Below are 20214 nucleotides of genomic sequence, written 5' to 3'. Positions count from 1 at the left end.
GCTTTATACTTGAAATGTAAGGTTGGTTCACTGCACACAAATCAATAAATGTGATTCATCACATAAAGAGAACTAAAAACAAAAACCACATGATCATCTCAATAGATTTAGAAAAGGCTTTTGATAAAAATCAACATCCCTTCATGTTAAAAGCCCTCAACAAACTAGGCACTATACCTCAAACTAATAAGAGCCATCTATGACAAACCCACACCAATATCATACTGAATAGGTAAAAGCTGGAAGCATTCCCTTTGAGAACTAGAACACGACAAGGATGTCTACCCTCAGCACTCCTATTCAGCATAGTACTGGAAGTCCTAGCCAGAGTGATCAAGAAACAGAAAGAAATAAAAGGCATCCAAATAGGAGGAGAGGAATCAAACTAACCCTGTTTGCAGATGATGGATTCTATACTTAGAACACTCCACATAGTCTCTGCCCCATATCTCCTAAATCTGATAAACAACCTCAGCAAAGTTTCAGGATTCAAAATCAACGTATGAATATCAGTAGCATTTCTATACACCAACAACATCCAAACTGATAGCCAAATCAAGATTGCAATTTCATTCACAATAGTCACAAAAAGAATAAAATACCTAGGAATATAGCCAACTGGGGAGGCAAAAGAGCTCTACAAAGAGAGAATTACAAAACACTTCTCATTGAAATTAGTGATGACACCAACAAGTGGAAAAATATTTCATGCTCGTGGATAGGAAGAATCAATATTGTGAAAATGGCCACACTGCCCAAAGCAATGTACATATTCAATGTTATTCCTATCAAACTACCAATGATGTTTTTCACAGAATTAGAAAAACCTATTCTAAAATTCATATGGAATCATAAAAGAGCCGAAATAGCCAAAGCAATCCTAAGCAAAAAGAACAAAGCTGTAGCATAGTTTGTAGTATAGTTTGAAGTCACATTACCTAAGTTCAAACTATACTACAAGACTACAATAACCAAAACAGCATGATACTGCTACAAAAACAGGCACATAGACAAATGGAACAGAATAGAGAGCCCAGACATAAAGCTGCACACCTATAACCATCTGATCTTTGACAAAGCCAACAAAAACAAGCAATGGGAAAAGACCATATTCAATAAATGATGCTGAAATAACTGGCTAGCCATATGTCAAACATTGAAACTAGACCCTTTTCTTTCACCATGTACAAAAATCAACTCAAGATGGATTAAAGACTTAAATATAAAACCTAAAATGATAAAAACCCTGGAAGATAATCTATGAAATAGCATTCTGAACATAGGCCCTGACAAATAGTCATGACAAAGACACCAAAAGCAATTCCAACAAAACCAAAAATTGACAAATGGGACCTAATTAAACTAAAGAACTTATGGACAGCAACAGAAACTATCACCGAAGACACCTCACAGAATGGGAAAAATATTTTGCAAACTATGCATCTGACAAAGGTCTACTATCCAGAATCTATAAAGAACTTAAACAAATTAACAAGCAAAAAATAACCCCATAAAAAAGTGGGCAAAAGACATGAACAGACACATTTCAAAAAAGACATACATGCAGCCAACAAGCATATAAAAAAGTGCTCAACATTACTAATCATTAGAGAAATGCAACTCAAAACCACAATGAGATACTATCTCATACCAGTCAGAATGACTATGATTAAAAAGTAAAAAAATAACTGATGATGGAGAGGTTGCAGAGAAAAGGGAATGCTGATACACTGCTGGTGGCAATGCAAATTAGTTCAGTCATTGTGGAAAGCAGTTTGGCAATTTCTCAAAGAACTTAAAACAGTATTACCATTTAACCCAGCAATCCCATTACTGGGTATAGACCTAAAGTATTACAAATCATTCTACCATAAAGACACCTGCATGTGTATGTTCACTGTAGCACTATTCACAATAGCAAAGACATGGAATCAACCTAAATAACCATCAGTGGTAGACAGGATAAAGAAAATGTGGTATGTATATATCATGGAATACTACACAGTCATAAAAAAGAATGAGATCATGTCCTTTGCAGCAACATGGATAGAGCTGGAGGCCATTATTATAAGCCAACTAACATGGGAACAGAAAACCAAATACCACATATTCTCACTTATAAGTCAGAGCTAAACATTGAGAATACATGGATGCAAAAAAGGGAACAAGACACTGGGGCCTACTTAATGGTAGAGGTTGGGAAAAGGGAGAAAATTGAAAAACTACTTATTGAGTATTATGCTTATTACCTGGGTGATGAAATAATCTGTACACCAAACCCTCATGAAACATAATTTACCTATATAACAAACCTGCACATGTACCCCTGAACCTAAAATAAAAGTTAAAAAAAAAAATTCGATACTGAAATGCTGAAACCTAAGTAGAGAGAAGTTAACACCAAGAAGGCTATATTACGGTCCATAAAAAGACAAAATTCCTATTACATAATGTACATACAATCTAAAGTGTTTTGCTGATTCAAAAGCCCCTCTGAATAATATGACTCTTCTGAAAGAAGAATACCTGACAATGTGAGTGAGGGTGTGTGAAATGTATAATTATATTAATGGAACTAAAAGGCCACTTTACAGATATTCTGTATCATCTTTGTAGTTTAGAATTAAATCCTACTTTTTATTTCAGAAATAGCCATTTCAAGTAATTACCTCTTCATCTTCTACCTTACTCAGTTTCATCACATTTAATACGCTTTTTTAAAAAGGCTGTCTTTTATGATTTGGCATCTTTGAAAATTCTCTGCGACTGCTAGTTGGCAATTAAGTGCAGTTGATATTGTCTCTTAACTAACAAAAGCAACATTATTATTAGAAATATTCAAACCAATCAACAAATTGCCCATGGGCCTAAGTTGGTGTCTGTAACATTTAGAGACTTTACTGGGGGAAATTAAAAAAAAACACAACACAATTAAATTAATTTATATTCCCATTTATATGGAGATTCATACCATTATGTTTCAAAAGTATTAGTCACTAGTTAACTGAAATAGCATTGAAAAGAAAATTAAATAGGCATTGAAATAATGTATATTTAGAAATTAATATTTCAAAACATTCTGGCTAATAATTGTCCAGGTTTGCTATTTTATGTCCATATAAGAAGCAGACTATCACACTTGTTAAGAGTCAAACATGGATTTCAATTCCAGATCTGCCATTTAGGAACTGTGTGACTTCTTATCCTCTGAGTTAGTGCAAATTACTTAGTCTTTGTTATTGTTTTCATATATGCAAAATGGTGATTTTAATAGTATGTATATATATGTGCACAATGGGTTGTTGTGACGATTAAATGAGATATGCATATAAAATCCTTTGCTCACCATGTGAATCATAAGAAGTGCTAAATAAGGGGCATTTAATCAGCTTCACCATACTGTGTACTTTCATCTTCAAGAAAAACAGCAATCTTATTACCACATATAATTTGCTGTTGGAAATCAACCCCAAAGCTCTGGTAAACAAGATGTGTTTTCATTAGCCACATGTACTGACCATGAAGGTCCATTAGGCTAAATGAATCTCTGTCCTTGGAGCAAATAATTAGAAAGCATTAAGAGTATATATAGGCCAGGTGCAGTGGTGTGTGCCTATAATCCCAGCACTTTGGGAGGCCGAAGCAGGTGGATTACTTGAGGTCAGGCGTTCAAGACCAACTTGGCCAACTTGGTGAGACCCTGTCTCTACTAAAAATACAAAAATTAGCCAGGTGTGGTGGCGTGTCCCTGTAATCCAAGCTACTCAGGAGGCTAAGGCATGAGAATCACTTGAACCCAGGACGTGGAGGTTGCCGTGAGCTGAGATCACGCCATTGGCACTCCAGCCTGGATGAAAGAACAAGACTCTGTCTCAAAAAAAAAAAAATGTATATATATACACACACACACAGGTATATATACATATATGTGTGTGTGTATACAAAAAAAAGTATATATATATATACACACATATATATACATATGTATATATTAATATGTATATTATGTATGTATGTATATGTATATATGTGTGTGTGTATATATATATAAATCAGAAACACTACATATACTTAAAGATTTTAAAATTTTAACAAATTGTCTTATAGCTTGGTCTTTGATCCTGAATCCAGAAGCATCCTCTCACCCCAGTCTGCACCCCCACATGGAGCACTACAGTGCCATATTGTCTCATGGTGGTAAAGTGCCAAGCACTCCTTGGTTCAGATGCCTGGTGAGGTCTGTTCTACACTGGAGGCACATCCAGGTGCCCTGCCCAGAGAGGACCCAATGGGGCCCCAGGACACAGTCTACCCAGGAAAGAACAAAAGCCCCCACCATTCAGCTCCGGCGGTACCACATAATTAGCTCCTGGTTTAGTGACAGTTTGGGAAGCATTGTCATCCTCTCTTTATCAATATTTTAAGAGAAACAAACAAACTATGGTGACTTACCCGGAAATAGTCGCTACATGCTGCCAGGACGGCCTTGTGAGCATGGAATTTCTGTTCCTCAGCAATCAGGGTGATGTCGCAGAGGATGCCATCACTCCTCTGCTGATTCAATGCTGCCAGGACGCTGTCATTGTGAGATTCGGAGTGGCAGAGCCTCTGGCCTGTCAGCATTTCTTGAATACTGCAAAGGAGAACAATCAAGTCAACGTTTCTCCTTTTACCAGCCCTGTGGGCCGGCTGCTCTCTCATTCCTTGAACATCGAATGAAGCAACAAGGGTTCCAGTGCACTCTATGAGTGTGACCATCTGTTCCCTCATTTTCTTTCTCTCCACCACTCTCTTGTTCTCCCTTTTTCTTATTCTCTCTGCTCCCCTCCCTGCAGGGTCTTTCTCTTTTTTACTGGTGCCTCTCTTTCTGTATTAGTGTTTGTGTGTGTTCATCTGTGGCTGCATACTGACCCAGGTCTCTGGACCTGCAAGCCTCTGTTTCTGGGCCCCGTCCCTCCAGTGTGTGAACATCTCTGAGTGCAAAACTTCCTCTGGATGTATGTCTGGGCATGTGTACATGTGTGTGTGTGACCCTTCCCACTCTGTCCCCTCTCTCTAATTCCCTGATTCCTTCCCCACCTTTGTACCTTACCATGTCTCCCACAGGACACAAGACTGTTAACACATACAAGAAAACTGAGCAAATGTTAGTCAGGACAAAAAGGGCTGCAAGTGACCATTCCATGTAAAAGGCAATTAAACTAAAGAAGCTTACTATTAAACTTGGGAAATTGTGCACCATAAGAGCATCAAAAGGAATGCATTGTAAATGAAAACAAATTTAAAGCTGAAAGTAAAATTAATCTATTATCAGCCTTTAGTTTCTATGTGTGATCATTATACTAGATTTATGAATGACTATATACTTTCTTTTTGTTTCTACTTTGTGAGATTGCTAATTTTACCCATTGTGAGACTTACCCCTTCACTCTCTACACTAACCTAAAACATTTATCCTTATGTCCTTTCAAAAGTCCCAGATGAAGCTCTAGATCATTCTACAATAATACAGAAGTAATGCCATAAACACAAAATGCAAACTTGCACTTTATAGACAGCTATGGACATTTTCAGCTTATGCCAATGGGAGTCTATACAGTGCTCTAAAATCTCAGAACCGGTATTGGACTAAGATGGGTGATCTGCCAGGAACAGGTTACTCCCAGAGTGAAAACAAGGGCCATCAAGCCCTGTTTCTGGCCAGCAGGTCCATCTCAAAGCTGAGTAAAAATATCATTGGGATGATTGAGCATTGTCTCTCCCATGTTGGTAATTCCTGTATCCAACCCCTCCCTCTGAGTGTGAAAGAGTTTCTCAGGGGAGCCAGAGTTGCCACCAGCCTAGTCTGCATGGTGGATTTATTTGGCAGGGCTCTGCTCAGCCTGTGGTGCCAGTTGGCTGGTAAATTACAGTTAGGTACAAATCTCCATCTTAAAATTAACCAAATACTTCCTGTGAAATGCCAGAAGGCAGTCATTAAGCTTTATTGGACAGTTTTGACTAGGAAGCATCAGAAATGTCAGAAATATGGAAAGAAAAAAACTTGACAGACGGTGATGATATAGGAAGTTCCTGTGGGAAGGTGGGAGGATTATTTTCAGTTGAAATGTAGCAGTGAGTTTTGAAATGGTTACTGTCATTGAATATTCATCTAGTAGCTCAAGCCATAGGCAGACTTTCAAATCAGTAGTTAAAAACCTCATTCAGAAGCATAAATAATTTTTTGCAAATTTCTATGCAAAGTCTAGAATGGAGATTAATTAGCATCACTCAATTAATTAGCATCTCAAATCAAGAAATGGAATAGTAATAGAAACATTGTATCAGCCAAGTAAAGATTTAGGATAGTCTTTGAAAAATCTTTCCTAAAAGGATGACTTTTTAATAGATTTGAGAAACACATAGTGCTCACCACGTCCCATGAACTATTCTTAGTGATTTACAATGACTAGTTCATGTAATCTGCGCAACAACACCATGAGGCAGGTACTATTATTATCTTTATTTTATAGATAGAAAAACTGAAGGTCCAAGATCAGGTATTTTGAGAACATATCACCAAGAATATAATAATGTAATTCCTCCTCCTACTTAAAGAAAAAAATAATAATAAAAGGCCAGGTGTGGTGGCTCATGCCTGTAATCCCGGCACTTTGGGAGGCTGAGGCAGGTGGATCATTTGAGGTCAGGAGTTTGAGACCAGCCTGGTCAATATGGTGAAACCCCATATTGGGGTTTAATTAATACTATAGTAATACTCTGTTGTACTGTATTGTATCAATACACAAATTAGCCAGGTGTGATGGCGTGTACCTTAATCCCAGCTACTCAAGAAGCTGAGGCAGGAGAATTGCTTGAACCCAGTAAGTGGAGGTTGCAGTGAGCTGAGATCACTGCACTCCAGCCTGGGCAACAGAGTGAGACTCTGTCTAATATATATATATATATATACACACACACACACACACACACACACATAATCTGTAAAAGAGCTGAAGAAATCTATGCTTAAGGGGAAAAATCATGAAAGTCCCTATTAACTTTATATTTATATTATGTATAATGAATCTCAAAATCAGCCTTTTAGAATAATATACATGAACAGAACAACATGACGAGGCAGTAAGAAATGTTTGAAATTTTGCTTCAAAAACATGTATCCTCATACTGTGACTAAAAGTTTTGGGATAGAAAATAGATTCTAATTATTATAACCTTAGAAAATATATTTGAAACATTCATAACTTATTTTCTCCATTTTTATATCACCTTAAATGTTAAATAAATGTATTTCAAAATTTCATTTGTAGTGGAACAGAAGAATATATTAAGATAATTGCCTTAAAATGTTTCCTTACTCATTTTCCAAATATAGTGCCACAATTCCTGTCCTTATTATTAACATTGAATTGGTACTTGCATTTTATATGTCTATTGAGAGTGAATAAATCTTGCCAGAAAAAGAGCAGCTGTAAACTGAAATTTGGCAAAGAATAAAAGACTCGGCTTTGAAACAATAGTGATGCTGCACAATTTCACAGGATCATTCAGCTGGGCTTGAAAATTCAAGCTTCAAGAAAACAACAAGCTAAATATTTAAGACAACAGTTGGCACAAGATCGCAAATATTTTGGAACCAATATGTTAGGGATCCTTAAAAGCAGAAACAAATACTCCAACATTTGGCAAGAAATAAAAGCCTCTTAATCAACAAATCATTATTGTATTCTGAAAGTAACTTCCCACTCAACTCTCGGATGTAAATTTGTAAAACATCTCAACCCTCTAAATGTTAAGGCACATGTGGCCACAGAACATAGCTGGAAGGGAGCAGGCCCACTTCACCAAGTCAATAGTCATAAACCAAGGACAAGATAAATCAAAGACTGTAATGCACTATGTCTAAATTAAAATGGGGAGCTGACACATGCTTGCAAACATCTCCCTCAGCATCTAGAACATATATCAAATTAGCAAACTAAGCCTCCCAACTTAGAGCAATGTCCCTCAATTTTTTGAGAAACAAAGAAAAAGGAAGGAAAAGTATACCCTAAAACTTCTAAATTGCTGGAAAAAAACTGAAAGCAAGAGCCATATTTCTCAAGGAAACACAGATTTGAGTGTCATCCTAAAACTGGAAAAGGTCTCCCACAGAAGCAATGCTGCCACCTCAGAATTCATCAGTGAGTGCAGAGAGTGTCCCGGCTTCCCCAATACAACCCCTTTCTCTCAGAGATGCCTTAGAACTGCATCAATACAAAAGAGTATGTGCTATATTAATACTATAGTAATACTCTATTTATTGTATTGTATTGTATCAATACAATAGTAATAGTCTATTGTAGGGATACACCTATACAGTAGACACTAACCACACATGGTCACTGAGTACTTGAAATACGGCCAGTCCAAATTGAGATGTACCATACATGTAAAATGCACAATGGATGTCAAAGACAATATGAACAAAAGAAAGTAAAATAGCTCAATATTTCTGTACTGATTACATGTTTAAATTATAATATTTAGGGTATGTTGGGTTTACATAAAATGTATTTTTAAAATTAATTTTACCTTTTTTAGGGCCAGGCATGATGACTCACACCGGTAATACCAGCATTTTGGAAGGCCCAAGCGGGCAGATCATCTGAGGTCAGGAGTTCAGGACCAGACTGGCCAACATGGTGAAACCCCGTCTCTACTAAAAATATAAAAATTAGCCAGGTGTGGTGGCACATGCCGTATCCCAGTTACTCAGGAGACTAAGGCAGAAGAATTACTTGAACCCGGGAGACAGAGGTTGCAGTGAGCCGAGATCGTGCCACTGCACTCCAGCCTGGGCAACAAGAGTGAAACTCTGTCTCAACAACAACAAAAAACAATAATTTTACCTTTTTTAATATGGCTACCTGAATTTTTAAATTATAGATATGCTTCTCATTATGGTTCTGTTGGATACTCTATGAGTTCCCAGTGATATATGTACCTCTATTTTTTTCCACCTGAACACTATAAGGGCTTTAGGCAACCCCTGTCAGACTGCCTGTGCAAACTGCTGTTCCTATATTTCACAGGGCCCCATGTAGGCCCTCATGCAATAGTGGAAAGCCCCAGACTCTCTGAGCAGAAGATTGCTTTTTAGTAATGCCAGGGAGCAACCATTTGATCAGTCATATGTCAGTATCCAGAAATGGGGAAATAAATAAACGAGGTCTCAGGAAAGACGATTATTCATAACTTTAAGCCTTTAACTTTCACTCTGGAATTGATCACAAAAACTAATAAATCAAATGCAGAGAATGGCGTTCATTATATCATATTCCCTACTCATACTGAATCACTGCTTTAGTGCAAATTGCTACTTCAAGGTCATAGAGTTAACATTTTTTGGTCACAGAAATCCTATAGGGTTTGATGTTCATGGAAAGAATTTTGACGAAGTTCAGTCAGTTTTAAAGTTGTAAATTCCAAAAACAGCTATATGGTTTTAAACATCTGCATTTCAAATTTTAAAATCCAAGTCAATTTCTATGTCAGTGTTTACCTACAACTTGTATATACAAAAAATATGTAGTCGTTTTTAAGTAACACTACCAATAAGGTGTTACATACTTACATATTAAAAACAACCAAGTGGCATAAAGATTCTCATTTCTTAAGTAGGCTACTTTATACAAGAAAGAAAAAGACTGGACAAAAGTCTGACAGTAATAATTATGCATAATTATCTCAATTCAGTCTATTGGTGAACTATCAAGTGAGTGTCTTAAATCACTTAAACTATGTAGTCAAAGTATTTTCATGAAAAATAAAGACATTAATATTTTAAAATTCTATTTAAGGTGGTAGGCTATTAAAGGACCCTATAATAAAATAATTTTACTTCTATAGAACACTTTATAAACACTTTAAAATGAACTTGGTCAATTAATAACAATGGTCATAATAATAAGCAAAGAAGATACAATATGCTTAGACAATTATTAAATAATGAAAACTCTGTAGAAAGGAAATTAATTATAAATGAATAGTTTCGTTTCCTTCCTTCCCTCATTCATTTACCCAACAAATATTTATTAAGCCTGGGCCAGGTGTTGTGCTGGGTGCCAGGGACAAAATGGTGAGCAAACCATATGTGGTAGCAGTCCTTAGCAGTCCTCATGGAGCATTCAGTACAGTGGGGCAGTTACACATTCATCAAATAATCTGGCCTCCCTAAAGAAATAATACTTGAGCTGCTGGCTGAAGGATGAGAACAAGTTAATCTGGTAAAAAGAGAAGGTTTTCCAGGCAGGAGAACAGCAAATGCTATAATCCTGTGGCAGGAGGGAGCATGGCCCTTACAGAGTGTCTACAGAAAGTTAACAGCTAGGGACGAAGAAGAACGTGGTGCAGGTAAGCCCCGAGCAGCAGAGGCCTGAGCCCACTTGTGCAGGAATTCTGGGCCAGGTTATCCTAAGGGCAATGGGAAGTCACAGAAAAGGTCACTCAAGCTGTAGTACCAAGAGCAGTAGGGGAGACTGGGCCAGACTAGAGCAGACCCAGACTGTGGCTATGGTTCAGGTGAGTGATGGAGTTGGACCTTGGAGCCCAAGGAGCATTCAGATGAAGTTTCAGAAAGGTGAATGGGATTAAAAGTTATTTAGAGGGAAAATCTACAGGTCTTGGTGTTAGATTACATATTGAGGTGAGTGGGAGGAAGATTTCCAGAAGACGCCTACATTTCTGGCTTATACAACTTGATATTTCCAGAATAGGAAACAAATGAAAGAGGATCAGAATTGTAGAAAAGAATGATGATGAATTTGGTTTGGGACACGTTAAGTTTGAGTTGTCTTTAAGATACCCAAGCACAGATGTCAAATATGTAGCTTGATTCATGGATCTGGAGCTCAGAAAGGAGTCTTTGCTAGAAATGTAAATCTGTAACTCATCTGCATAGGGAAGGTGACAATACAGCTGTATCTCAAGAAAATGGCTGAGAAACAAGCAACAGTCAAAGGTTGCTGAGAATATATGAAAGATCGATTTGAAGCACAGAGGCAGGTTTGGGCTTAGTTGTGGGAAAGGATTGCCTCTTGAGTGGCAGGGAATCAGTGGACCAGAAACACATACTAGAACTCTGGGCACTTTTTGGCTTGTTGAATCTGAAGATTTTTGTGGAACTAGTCTCTACTAGACAATATAGGCATGGAAATATGAATAGCTCAGTTCATCCGGATTGGGGTTTTCTCAAGCAAATGCATCAAAAATACAGGAAATGAGAGAACTTAAGGGTTTAGCAACAGTGATAGAATCTAAACTGCTTAAGAAGGAAAATGAGGAAAGGAAAGATCAGATGGGTTGGTAGAAAGTAGCAGGGCCAATAAATGAGACATTACAGTGAGGTCAGAGCACAACCATAACGGGTAAATCAGCAAGCTAGAAGGAGAGGAGGCTACAGTGAGAGTAAAATGACTGATAGTGTGATTTCAGAAACAGAGTAATTATTGAGGATGACAAGGTCTGAGGTGTGGCCATGAAACTGGGCAGCTGAGTGCAGGGAGAAGGTCTTTGGAGATAAGCAGATTGAAGGTCCAAGGACCATGAAGCAGACACATCCTCCATGCTGACACTGAGGGCCCTGGGGGTATAGTAAGAGTTTCGTGATGAGGAGGAAGACTGCAAGCCAGGTGCCGTCGTGCTCAGTGAATAAAGGACAATGACCCCGACCACAGTTAGGAAGAGGAGAGCCTGAGAGAGATAGAGGACACCATCTTCAGAAGAGTATGTCTTTGTTGTTTTTGTGGCTGTGCTTTCTCAATCAATCAATTTGTGGAGTAACGGTCTAGAAGCAAAACCATGCCCTGGGATGATGACAATCTCTCTACCCATCCTTGACATACATGAGATGTGAGGAAATAACAATGCAACTACTTTGAGAGTACTACAAGGGAAATGGTCCTCAGAGGAGGATGGATCTCAGTGAAGTCTGAGACGAACAGAGCTTTTCAGGACAAGGAGATGATACAGCAGAATATGTGGTTATGCTGTGACACTTCCACATGACACAGTGAGAGAGTGTGAGAGGTGGGGAAGGGAGGGCTCTGGGTTGAAGCAGAAAAGGAGACAACATTATAGAGATGATTGCACTGTAGAAGACAGATGACCATGGAATGGGAGTTGATTAATAAGAATGGGATGGCAGACTTAAAAGTAAAAACTTATTTTAAGTATGCACACTGATCCTGGTAGCCAGGAATAAATAGCTTGGCTGAGGTGGTGGCAGACAGACACCATGGTCTCCATGTGCTGTATTGGTTGAATGCCAGGTCTAGAGCAGGGTTTCTCAGCCTCAGTATTACCGACATTTTGGGCTAGATGTTTTTTTGCTGTAGGGGGTTGCCCTATGCATTGCAAGATGTTTAAAATGATTCCTGGCCTCTACCCAGTAGATGCCAATTGTATCCACAGTCCCAGTGACATCCAAAAACATTGCCAGATATTGCACAAAGTACCCTGGTGGTGAAATCATCCACCATTGAGAATCACTGATTGAGAGCAAAAGACTCACATGGGGAGTGCAGAGGCGTTATACCTGCTACAGCAATGTCACCAGTTCTCAACACATTTCTGGAACAAATCACCTCTAATAGCTTCAGAGTCACGGAAAGAAACTGGTCTCATTACTTAACAAACACCCAATTCTTAAGAAAAATGTATTCCCCAGGTTTATCATCTTTCTTATTATTTGCTCTGAAGATATTTTGACTATTCCCTCAGAGGATGATGCAGATTTACCTCCAGTGAGACTATTCAAATGAATGCCATGCATTTCCTCATTGGCTGCCCCTCAGTTTCTGGAATGTGCCAAGCTCCTTCCTGCCTCAGGGTATGCCCCCCTTCAAATCTCAGGTATACAGCCTGTCTCAGGAAGGCATTTTCTTGCTCTATCTATCCTGTACTTTTCCTTCAGAGCACTTTCACAATTATTTTTGCATCGTTACTGGTGTGCTTATTTGTTTAATGACTGTTTCCCCCATAGAATATACATTTTAAGAGGGAAGGAACCTTATCTGTTTTATTCATAGCTGGGTCCTCAGCACCAAACACAGTACTTGGCTTAATTAATATCTATTAAATAAATGAATTATTAAAAGGAAATGTTGTGAGCATTTTGAGAATAAGCATTGTACTCCCCAAAGTGATTGCCTTAAAGGAGGCTCTCTCTCTCTCTCTCTCTCTATATATATATATATATACACACACACACACACACACGCACGTATGCATAATTTTTTGTTTCTTTTTTATGTCATATACCTTTATAGTAGCATACCTTTGTTTGAAGGAAGTTAGCATCCTAAATAAGGAAAAAATATTAAAAAGCAGTATGATTCAAAGAATCAGGAAACATGTTTAGGTTTGACAAATAACTAGGTCACAGCAGTTAGTCCTTGTGCCACCACAGTAAATTCACAAAAGCTCTGACTAGTTTGTTGATTCTTTCAAATATGCATTAAGTCTCTGCTCTGTGCTTGATCCTGCAACGTGCAATGCACCTATTTCAGGGCTCACTACAGCATGCAGGGACACACCCCGCAGGGCATACCTGAGGCAGCGTTCAGACGGCATTTTCCAGCTGGGTTCCTCAGGTTCTCAGCCTTAGAAGTGTGCAGAGGAATCAGCAAGCATTCCAGCTGAATAAAAAGACAAGAGAAAAGGGTGCATTGAGCTAAATGCAGAAAAGCAAACTTTGGGTCTTCCTGATGCTAAAGCTTTTGAATTCCAGGGAGGCAGCTTGGAGAGTTTTACTGTCCACATAAAACATTCTGACACAATGCTCCTTTAACAAGTAATTGTTCTGGATATTTTTAAGTTTTTTCACTTTATTGAAGCTTCAAAGACTAGGAAGTAAAATATGTTTGAGAATCAACAATAGTAATTAAGTGTTAAAGTAAAAATTAAAACACCAGATGGGATGGCCAAAGGAAAAAACTAAGATTTGATGAACCACAAATCTAAACCACAAATACTAGTTGACTTGTCATTTGTAGAGATTTCATTTTCCTTCCAAATATGATTAGTGGAATTAAATTAAAATAAAGTACCTCATGGCCAAGTGTCTATAGAAATACAATTTTCTATTCAAGAAGCAGATTTCTGAAAAGTAGGTGGAAAAAATAACATAGAGAAGATAAAAATTAGTAGGAAATGAAAAATGGATTCTTATAGAGGCTTCAATATTGCATAATTGAAATATATAACAGGATGCAGTTGTCAGGCTTGAAATTGCTCCTTGGCTATTCAAGCACACTTACTCATTTAGTCCCTGCCCCCATCCCCCGTCTTTGCTTTTAATCATTGGAGTAACTCTGACTAGAAAAATAAATTATTTGAATAGTCTTGGTCCTGGTCCATGACTACACTTTACAACCCTCAGTAGAGGTTCTAGCTCCCATTTTCTAATGCACCCAAGTGGCTAAATTAATTAGAATCTGGATAAGCTAAATAGGCTTCCTTCTGTCTCAATTTTATTTTGAAAAGCAATAACAGGATGAAAATGCTTATGAAAGGAATATGTTAAGCTGTGCCGATTTCTGCTGATTTGTATAAAAGAGAGAGCTACGATTTACAATCTGACGGAAATACAATATTTGTTATACTGTATACAAACCCTCAATTGGTGTGACTGCATAATACTTCACATAGCATATCATCGTTGGTTAACTATTCCATTTTACTGAACATTAGGTTGCTGGGTTGCTTTGAATATTTTTCATACAACTATATTTTTGTTTCTTATTTTCTTTGATTATTAAAAATAGTATGTCTCTACTTTCATTTATTTCTAATTTAAGTCTTGATGAACCTAAAAGTGAGTCTCATTTTTAATTGCCCCATTATGACTGAGCAGCATGGGCAGTCACAGTAATTCAAGGCACGTTGTTTAATTAGCCAAGAGACTTGCTTAGCAACCTAATGTTGCTACAGTGTCCTTTCAGAATCTAGGTTATAAACTCCAGTCTTTTGTAGCCTAACACAAACTCCAACAGGCATGGACACTTGAGCTTTAAAGCTGCAAAGAATATTTATTACTACAGGGAGGTGTAACACCTTAATCTTTCTGAAAGTCCAATGTTTTTAAAACACTCCCAACAACTGAATGGAGAACAAAAATCCTAAAGTTAAAATAATCTCAAATTAAATGGCACATCTAACTTGATATGTTTCATTTCAAACATGATCATTAAAAATAATAAGATAGATGAAATTCTCTTTTACAGATATTTATTGTTTGGAGACCAACTCACTAAATCAGGTGTTTCTAAAATTGTTGAATTATAAGCCACTATATACTACAAAGCTTAGGAAACTGGACACCGTTTTAAAGGTGAATTAACTAGGTGCCCACCAGTGGTAGACTGGATTTAAAAAATGTGGTATATATACACCATGGAACACTGTGTATTAATAGCTACAAAAAAGAAGAAAATCTTGTCCTTTGCAGCAACATGGATGCAACTGAAGGCCATTATCCAAAACGAATTAACACAGGAACAGAAAAACAAATACCACATGTTCTTCTCACTTACAAGTGAGTCAAGCATTGAGTATCCCTAGGTGTAAAGATAGGAACCACAAACATTGGGGACAAATAGAAGGAGGCTGGCGGCATGGGCTAAAAAACTACCTGTTAGGTAGTATGCTTATTACCCGGGTGACGGGATCATCCATATCCCAAACCTCAGCATCATGCAACATACTCATGTAACAAACCTACACATGTACCCGCTAAATCCAAAATAAAAGTTGAAATTATTTTTTTCCAAAGGTGAATTAAAATGAGTTAAGGATTAATCACCACTGGAAGAGGTTTATTATTTACTATTTTTACTACATATTATTTACTATTTATTATTCCCTATGTCCTCTATATTTATATATTGGAGATATATATATATATATATAGAATTAAATTTTGTTAGCAAATACATTTGTTTTTATAAAAAGTTTCCCCTCACCATAAGTAGAGTGAACAACATGGCTACTTGTAAGCTCCAGCCAGACACCTCTTCTCCCTCTTCCCACTTCCTTGCACTTTTTCCCATGCCTAGTATGTGGATTAACCCAAGGCTGTTTCCCCCCCCACAGCCCAGGGAGATCCAGGCCAGTCTCCTGCAGTTCCCCTCCTGAGAATACAGAAATGATCAGAGTTGAGCCAGCTGAGTGGGGCATTAGGAAGCAGAGCAATATGAAGAAAGGCCAGAGTTGCTCTCCAGGTAGCCAACATTTAGGGCTCTCACACACTCTCAGAGATAGAACTACATATATCACAAACCCCAAAGGAGTGCTATGTGGGCCTGGAAGCAAATGAGGTGACTCTTTTTCTGTCACTTAAGAGTGATCACCTTTGAGATCTCTTTCAACTGTGACCATCTACAATCTTCTGAGCCATTGGCATGACAAAGATTCTCTTTTAGACCAAACTCTAGTCAGACTCCTCTGAGCTCTTTTTCAAGTAGGCCCTGTCCTTGGGTATGTCCTCAGGAGCTTTGTGGTCAACTACTGAACAATGAAAATATTATTTTGGTGCACAGATAATTTATTGATTTTACTAAACACTTAAAGACAAGGAATATATAAAAATAGTTAAGAAAACATGTTAAAATTTTAAGTATCCATCAGCCTTTTGGTTCAGCTTAATGAACCCAGGAAGGAGGAAGGGATTTGCCTCTATTGCATAACTACTATAAAAAAACAAGGCAGGGAGGGTACCAGAATAGCCACCCCAAAATATGCCTCCTTAGCACATGGATCATTTTGACCTAAAAGCCACTGAGAACCAGCAGATAGATGCAGGAATAGCTCTAAACACAGGGTACCATTGTCCTTTTGTAAAGAAAATTTACATTTATAAAGAACATTTTCATAATTTCTTTTCACAAATCTCTTCCTCTCCTGGACCACGAAGAGGAGGACTCCTAACTCTTATCAATGGAGAAGGTACTGACTTTAATCTGCACAACAAACCTTACTGAACAATTCTTTTTTACAGTACTTTTCCTGGTCATATTTCTGTAACTTGTCTTTCCCATCCAGAAGCCCCAAACCCCTTTTCCTTTGATTATCCTAAGATCACATGTCAGGCCAAGTTCTAACCACTCCTTTGGGTTAGTCATCACTGGGTGCTCCCACGTGTATCTGTGATGAACATGGAAATAAATTTCCATTTGTTTTTCTCTTGCTAATCTGTCTTTGGTGGTCTAAAAATATAGAGGCCCTGCTGAAAAATCAAAGATGGATAGAGGAAAAAAGATTTTACCCCCTCCCCTACAACAGGCATAGTGGTTTTCATTTAACAGTGTAAAAGTTCAGCTACTGTAGTAACTTCTCAAAGTGAGAAATGACCCCCAAAAGACTAGTACCACAAATTTCAGTCTTTGTGATTAAAAATACAACCAAACAAATCCAGCTTGCAAACAAAAATAAAACACACATTTTACAAAATGAAGCTGTTTGTACATATCGATGTGCAACTAGGCTAGGCTAGTTTCTTACCTTTTCCAAGACTCAATTTCTTCATTTTCTAAAAATACGGATAATACTACTACCTTATCACAGGGCTGTATAGTGTATGTAGAGTACCTAGTACAATGGCTGACACATCACAGGGTCATAGTAAACATCATTGTGTGTCTTCTTTTGTTATAGAATACAAATATGAATCATGTAGTGATTTGATCCAGTGACAGGAATCTCTGAATGTTTTCTTTTGTTTCACTTTTTGGTAATGTAGTTCATATGCCAAATACTAGTGTTTGTAATACCAAAAATGTGTATAGCAGTAATCCTTCAAGGACTGTTCTCAAGACAACTTTACAGCTGGTGAAGACTCAGACCCCCTTCTCCAAGCTCTCCAGAGGAAGCTGGGCATTTACCCCCAGAAACACAGCAAACATTTCTTAAAATATAGCAATTTTTTCACATAATTGAAATTATTTACCACCCTCACCCTTAGGAAATGTTCATTAGTGGAATGTCCTCCATTTCTGGTAAGTCTCTTCAAATATAATCTGGTACATAGGATTGATGGGATCTAACCTCTTTATAGTCTTTATTTTTATTAAAATGTTTCAAAGTTGGTAGAGTCTCACTTGGGTTTTTTTTTAAGTCAAACTTGAAAATATATTTACACAGACAAAATAAATATATTATTAAACAGTAATAGTGCACAAGAGATACATGATTAAGCCCTCCAAACTAGCTGGCTAGGTTTTACTTACTTACTTCTAGTTGATCTTAAAACCCCCACTAGCAAGTCACATGACCGAACAATACATAACTAAACTCCCACTCGCTACCTTATGGGTAACATCTCTGACAATGGGTCACCGTAGTAACAGTGCTTATAGTTATTTTTCAGAAACTAGGGGGCAGCTTTTGTCTGGTTCAAGCCAGATGAGACCTTCACAAGTTGGTTGCACAGGCTGGGCCTTCAACAGCTGCCTGAAGAGGGAACTTCTTGATATCAGAGAGCCAAAAACTCCATTATCAGATTACGCTAGTGCCACCATTTTCTGCACATATATCCTATGAAGAACCATACAGCTTAATTACCCTTGTGCAGAAAGCCCTAATTACCTCACCTTTCCGACTCACCAATCGTCTTTCCCTATACTTTAGACCACCCCACTTTCTGTCACACACATACCTCCAAGCCCTATTTTCAGAGAGGTGGATCTGAGATTTATTTCCCTGGCCCTGCACATTGAAGCCTTGTGAATAAAATCTTTTCTTTTTTGCAAAACCTGTCACCACAGTGATTGGCTTGCTGCATAGAGGCAGAACAAGCCTGGCCAGTAACAAAAGGGGGAGGAAAAAAGTAAGTGTCCTATAGGTCTTGATGACATACAAAGAAAGAAGGACTAGATAAGCTAAGTTAGTTTAATATAATCAATAAACATAAGATACTAAAAATTAAGCTACCTTAATTATGTGGATGCATACCAATCCTACCAACATATAAGAGACTGGCGAAGAACTCAACTCTGACCTTTTTTTCTCTTGCCCAAATTACTATCTAAAGGGGTATGGGGAGTCATGCCCTACAAACCATAAAGTCTCATCCAAGGGGTTTTATTTAACCCTATATAACGTGGCTTGCTTTCCAACCTGATGCTGGCATAACATCACATGGCAGATAAAGAAAGAAATCAAAATATTTCAACCCCAAATACATGTTCTTTGCCATATCTTGAAATAGTCCTCCAAAGCTGACTCTTGTGGACAAAAATCTACATTCTGAAGAGAATCCCCTTCCTTGCCCTTCATTTTTTTCCTGATCTAGGAGACAACTGACTTACAATGTATTCTTTCTGAAGCCTCTACCTGGGGACTACTTCTGTGTAATGAGAACCTTGGTCTCCACAACCCCTTACCTTAACCCAGACATTCTTTTCTGTTGATTCTAGTCCTTTGGACAATAATTAAACCCTTTTAACCAAATGCCAATCAGAAAATCTTTGAATCTACCTATGACCCAGAAGCCCCCGCTTCCAGCTGTCGAACCTTTCCAGACCAAACCAATGTACATCTTACATGTATTGACTGATGTCTTATGTCTCCCTAAAATGTATAAAACCAAGCTGTATCCTGAACACCTTGGGCACATGTTCTCAGGATCTCCTGAGGGCTGTGTCGGAGGCCACTGGTCACTCATATTTGGCTCAGAATAAATCCCTTCAAAATATTTTACAGAGTTTGACACTTTTTGCCAACACTGGTTTATTCTTGCTATTATCACATATTTGTTTAACAATGTTTGTGTGTAATACTCCAATAATACCTTATAATTTTAAATAGAAAACAAATTATTATTAACATGTTCAACATACATACATGTGGGAGCCCCCAGTGATGAGTAACTCAAGGAGTGGTTAGAACTTGGCCTTACATACAATCTTAGGATAATCAAAGGTAAAGGGGTTTTGGGCTTCTACATGGGAAAGACAAGTTATGGGAAGACGACCAGGAAAAGTACGGTAAACAAGAATTGTTCAGTAAGAACAGGGAAAATGCTAGTCCTCCTCCTCCTGCACAGGTCATCATGTGAGTGGCAGAGCAGGCCTTTCTCAGTGTCTTGTTAAAAGGAAACAATGGTGATAGCTATAACAATGATGAAGATGATAGGACCTTAATTAAACACTTAATAAGTGTCCAGCACAGTGGACA

At 37.8% G+C, this 20214-nt stretch overlaps 1 protein-coding gene across 10 annotated transcripts in view; it reads right to left on the bottom strand.

The window, feature by feature from the left end:
* KLHL32 (kelch like family member 32) overlaps nt 1-20214 on the bottom strand; it is a 253431-nt gene that overhangs the window by 170082 nt on the left and 63135 nt on the right. For 9 of the 10 annotated variants that reach the window (XR_001888124.1, XR_001888125.1, XM_017886771.1 and 6 more), the window contains 2 exons: nt 13592-13679; nt 4453-4633 (listed from right to left, as the gene is read on the bottom strand). Coding sequence is in view for 7 of the 10 variants with exons in the window: in XM_017886771.1 (XP_017742260.1) it covers nt 4453-4633; nt 13592-13614 (204 nt within the window). In the remaining 3 variants the exon portion in view is untranslated. Of the gene's footprint in view, nt 1-4452; nt 4634-8574; nt 8609-13591; nt 13680-20214 lie in introns of those variants that run through there. The other variant, XM_017886766.1, reaches the window with a different exon arrangement.

Source organism: Rhinopithecus bieti, unplaced genomic scaffold, assembly GCF_001698545.2.
Source record: "Rhinopithecus bieti isolate Rb0 unplaced genomic scaffold, ASM169854v2 scaffold_14937, whole genome shotgun sequence".
Classification (NCBI taxonomy): Eukaryota; Metazoa; Chordata; class Mammalia; order Primates; family Cercopithecidae; genus Rhinopithecus; species Rhinopithecus bieti.
Note: the sequence above shows the minus strand (reverse complement) of the source record. Positions and strands in the feature narration are given on the sequence as shown.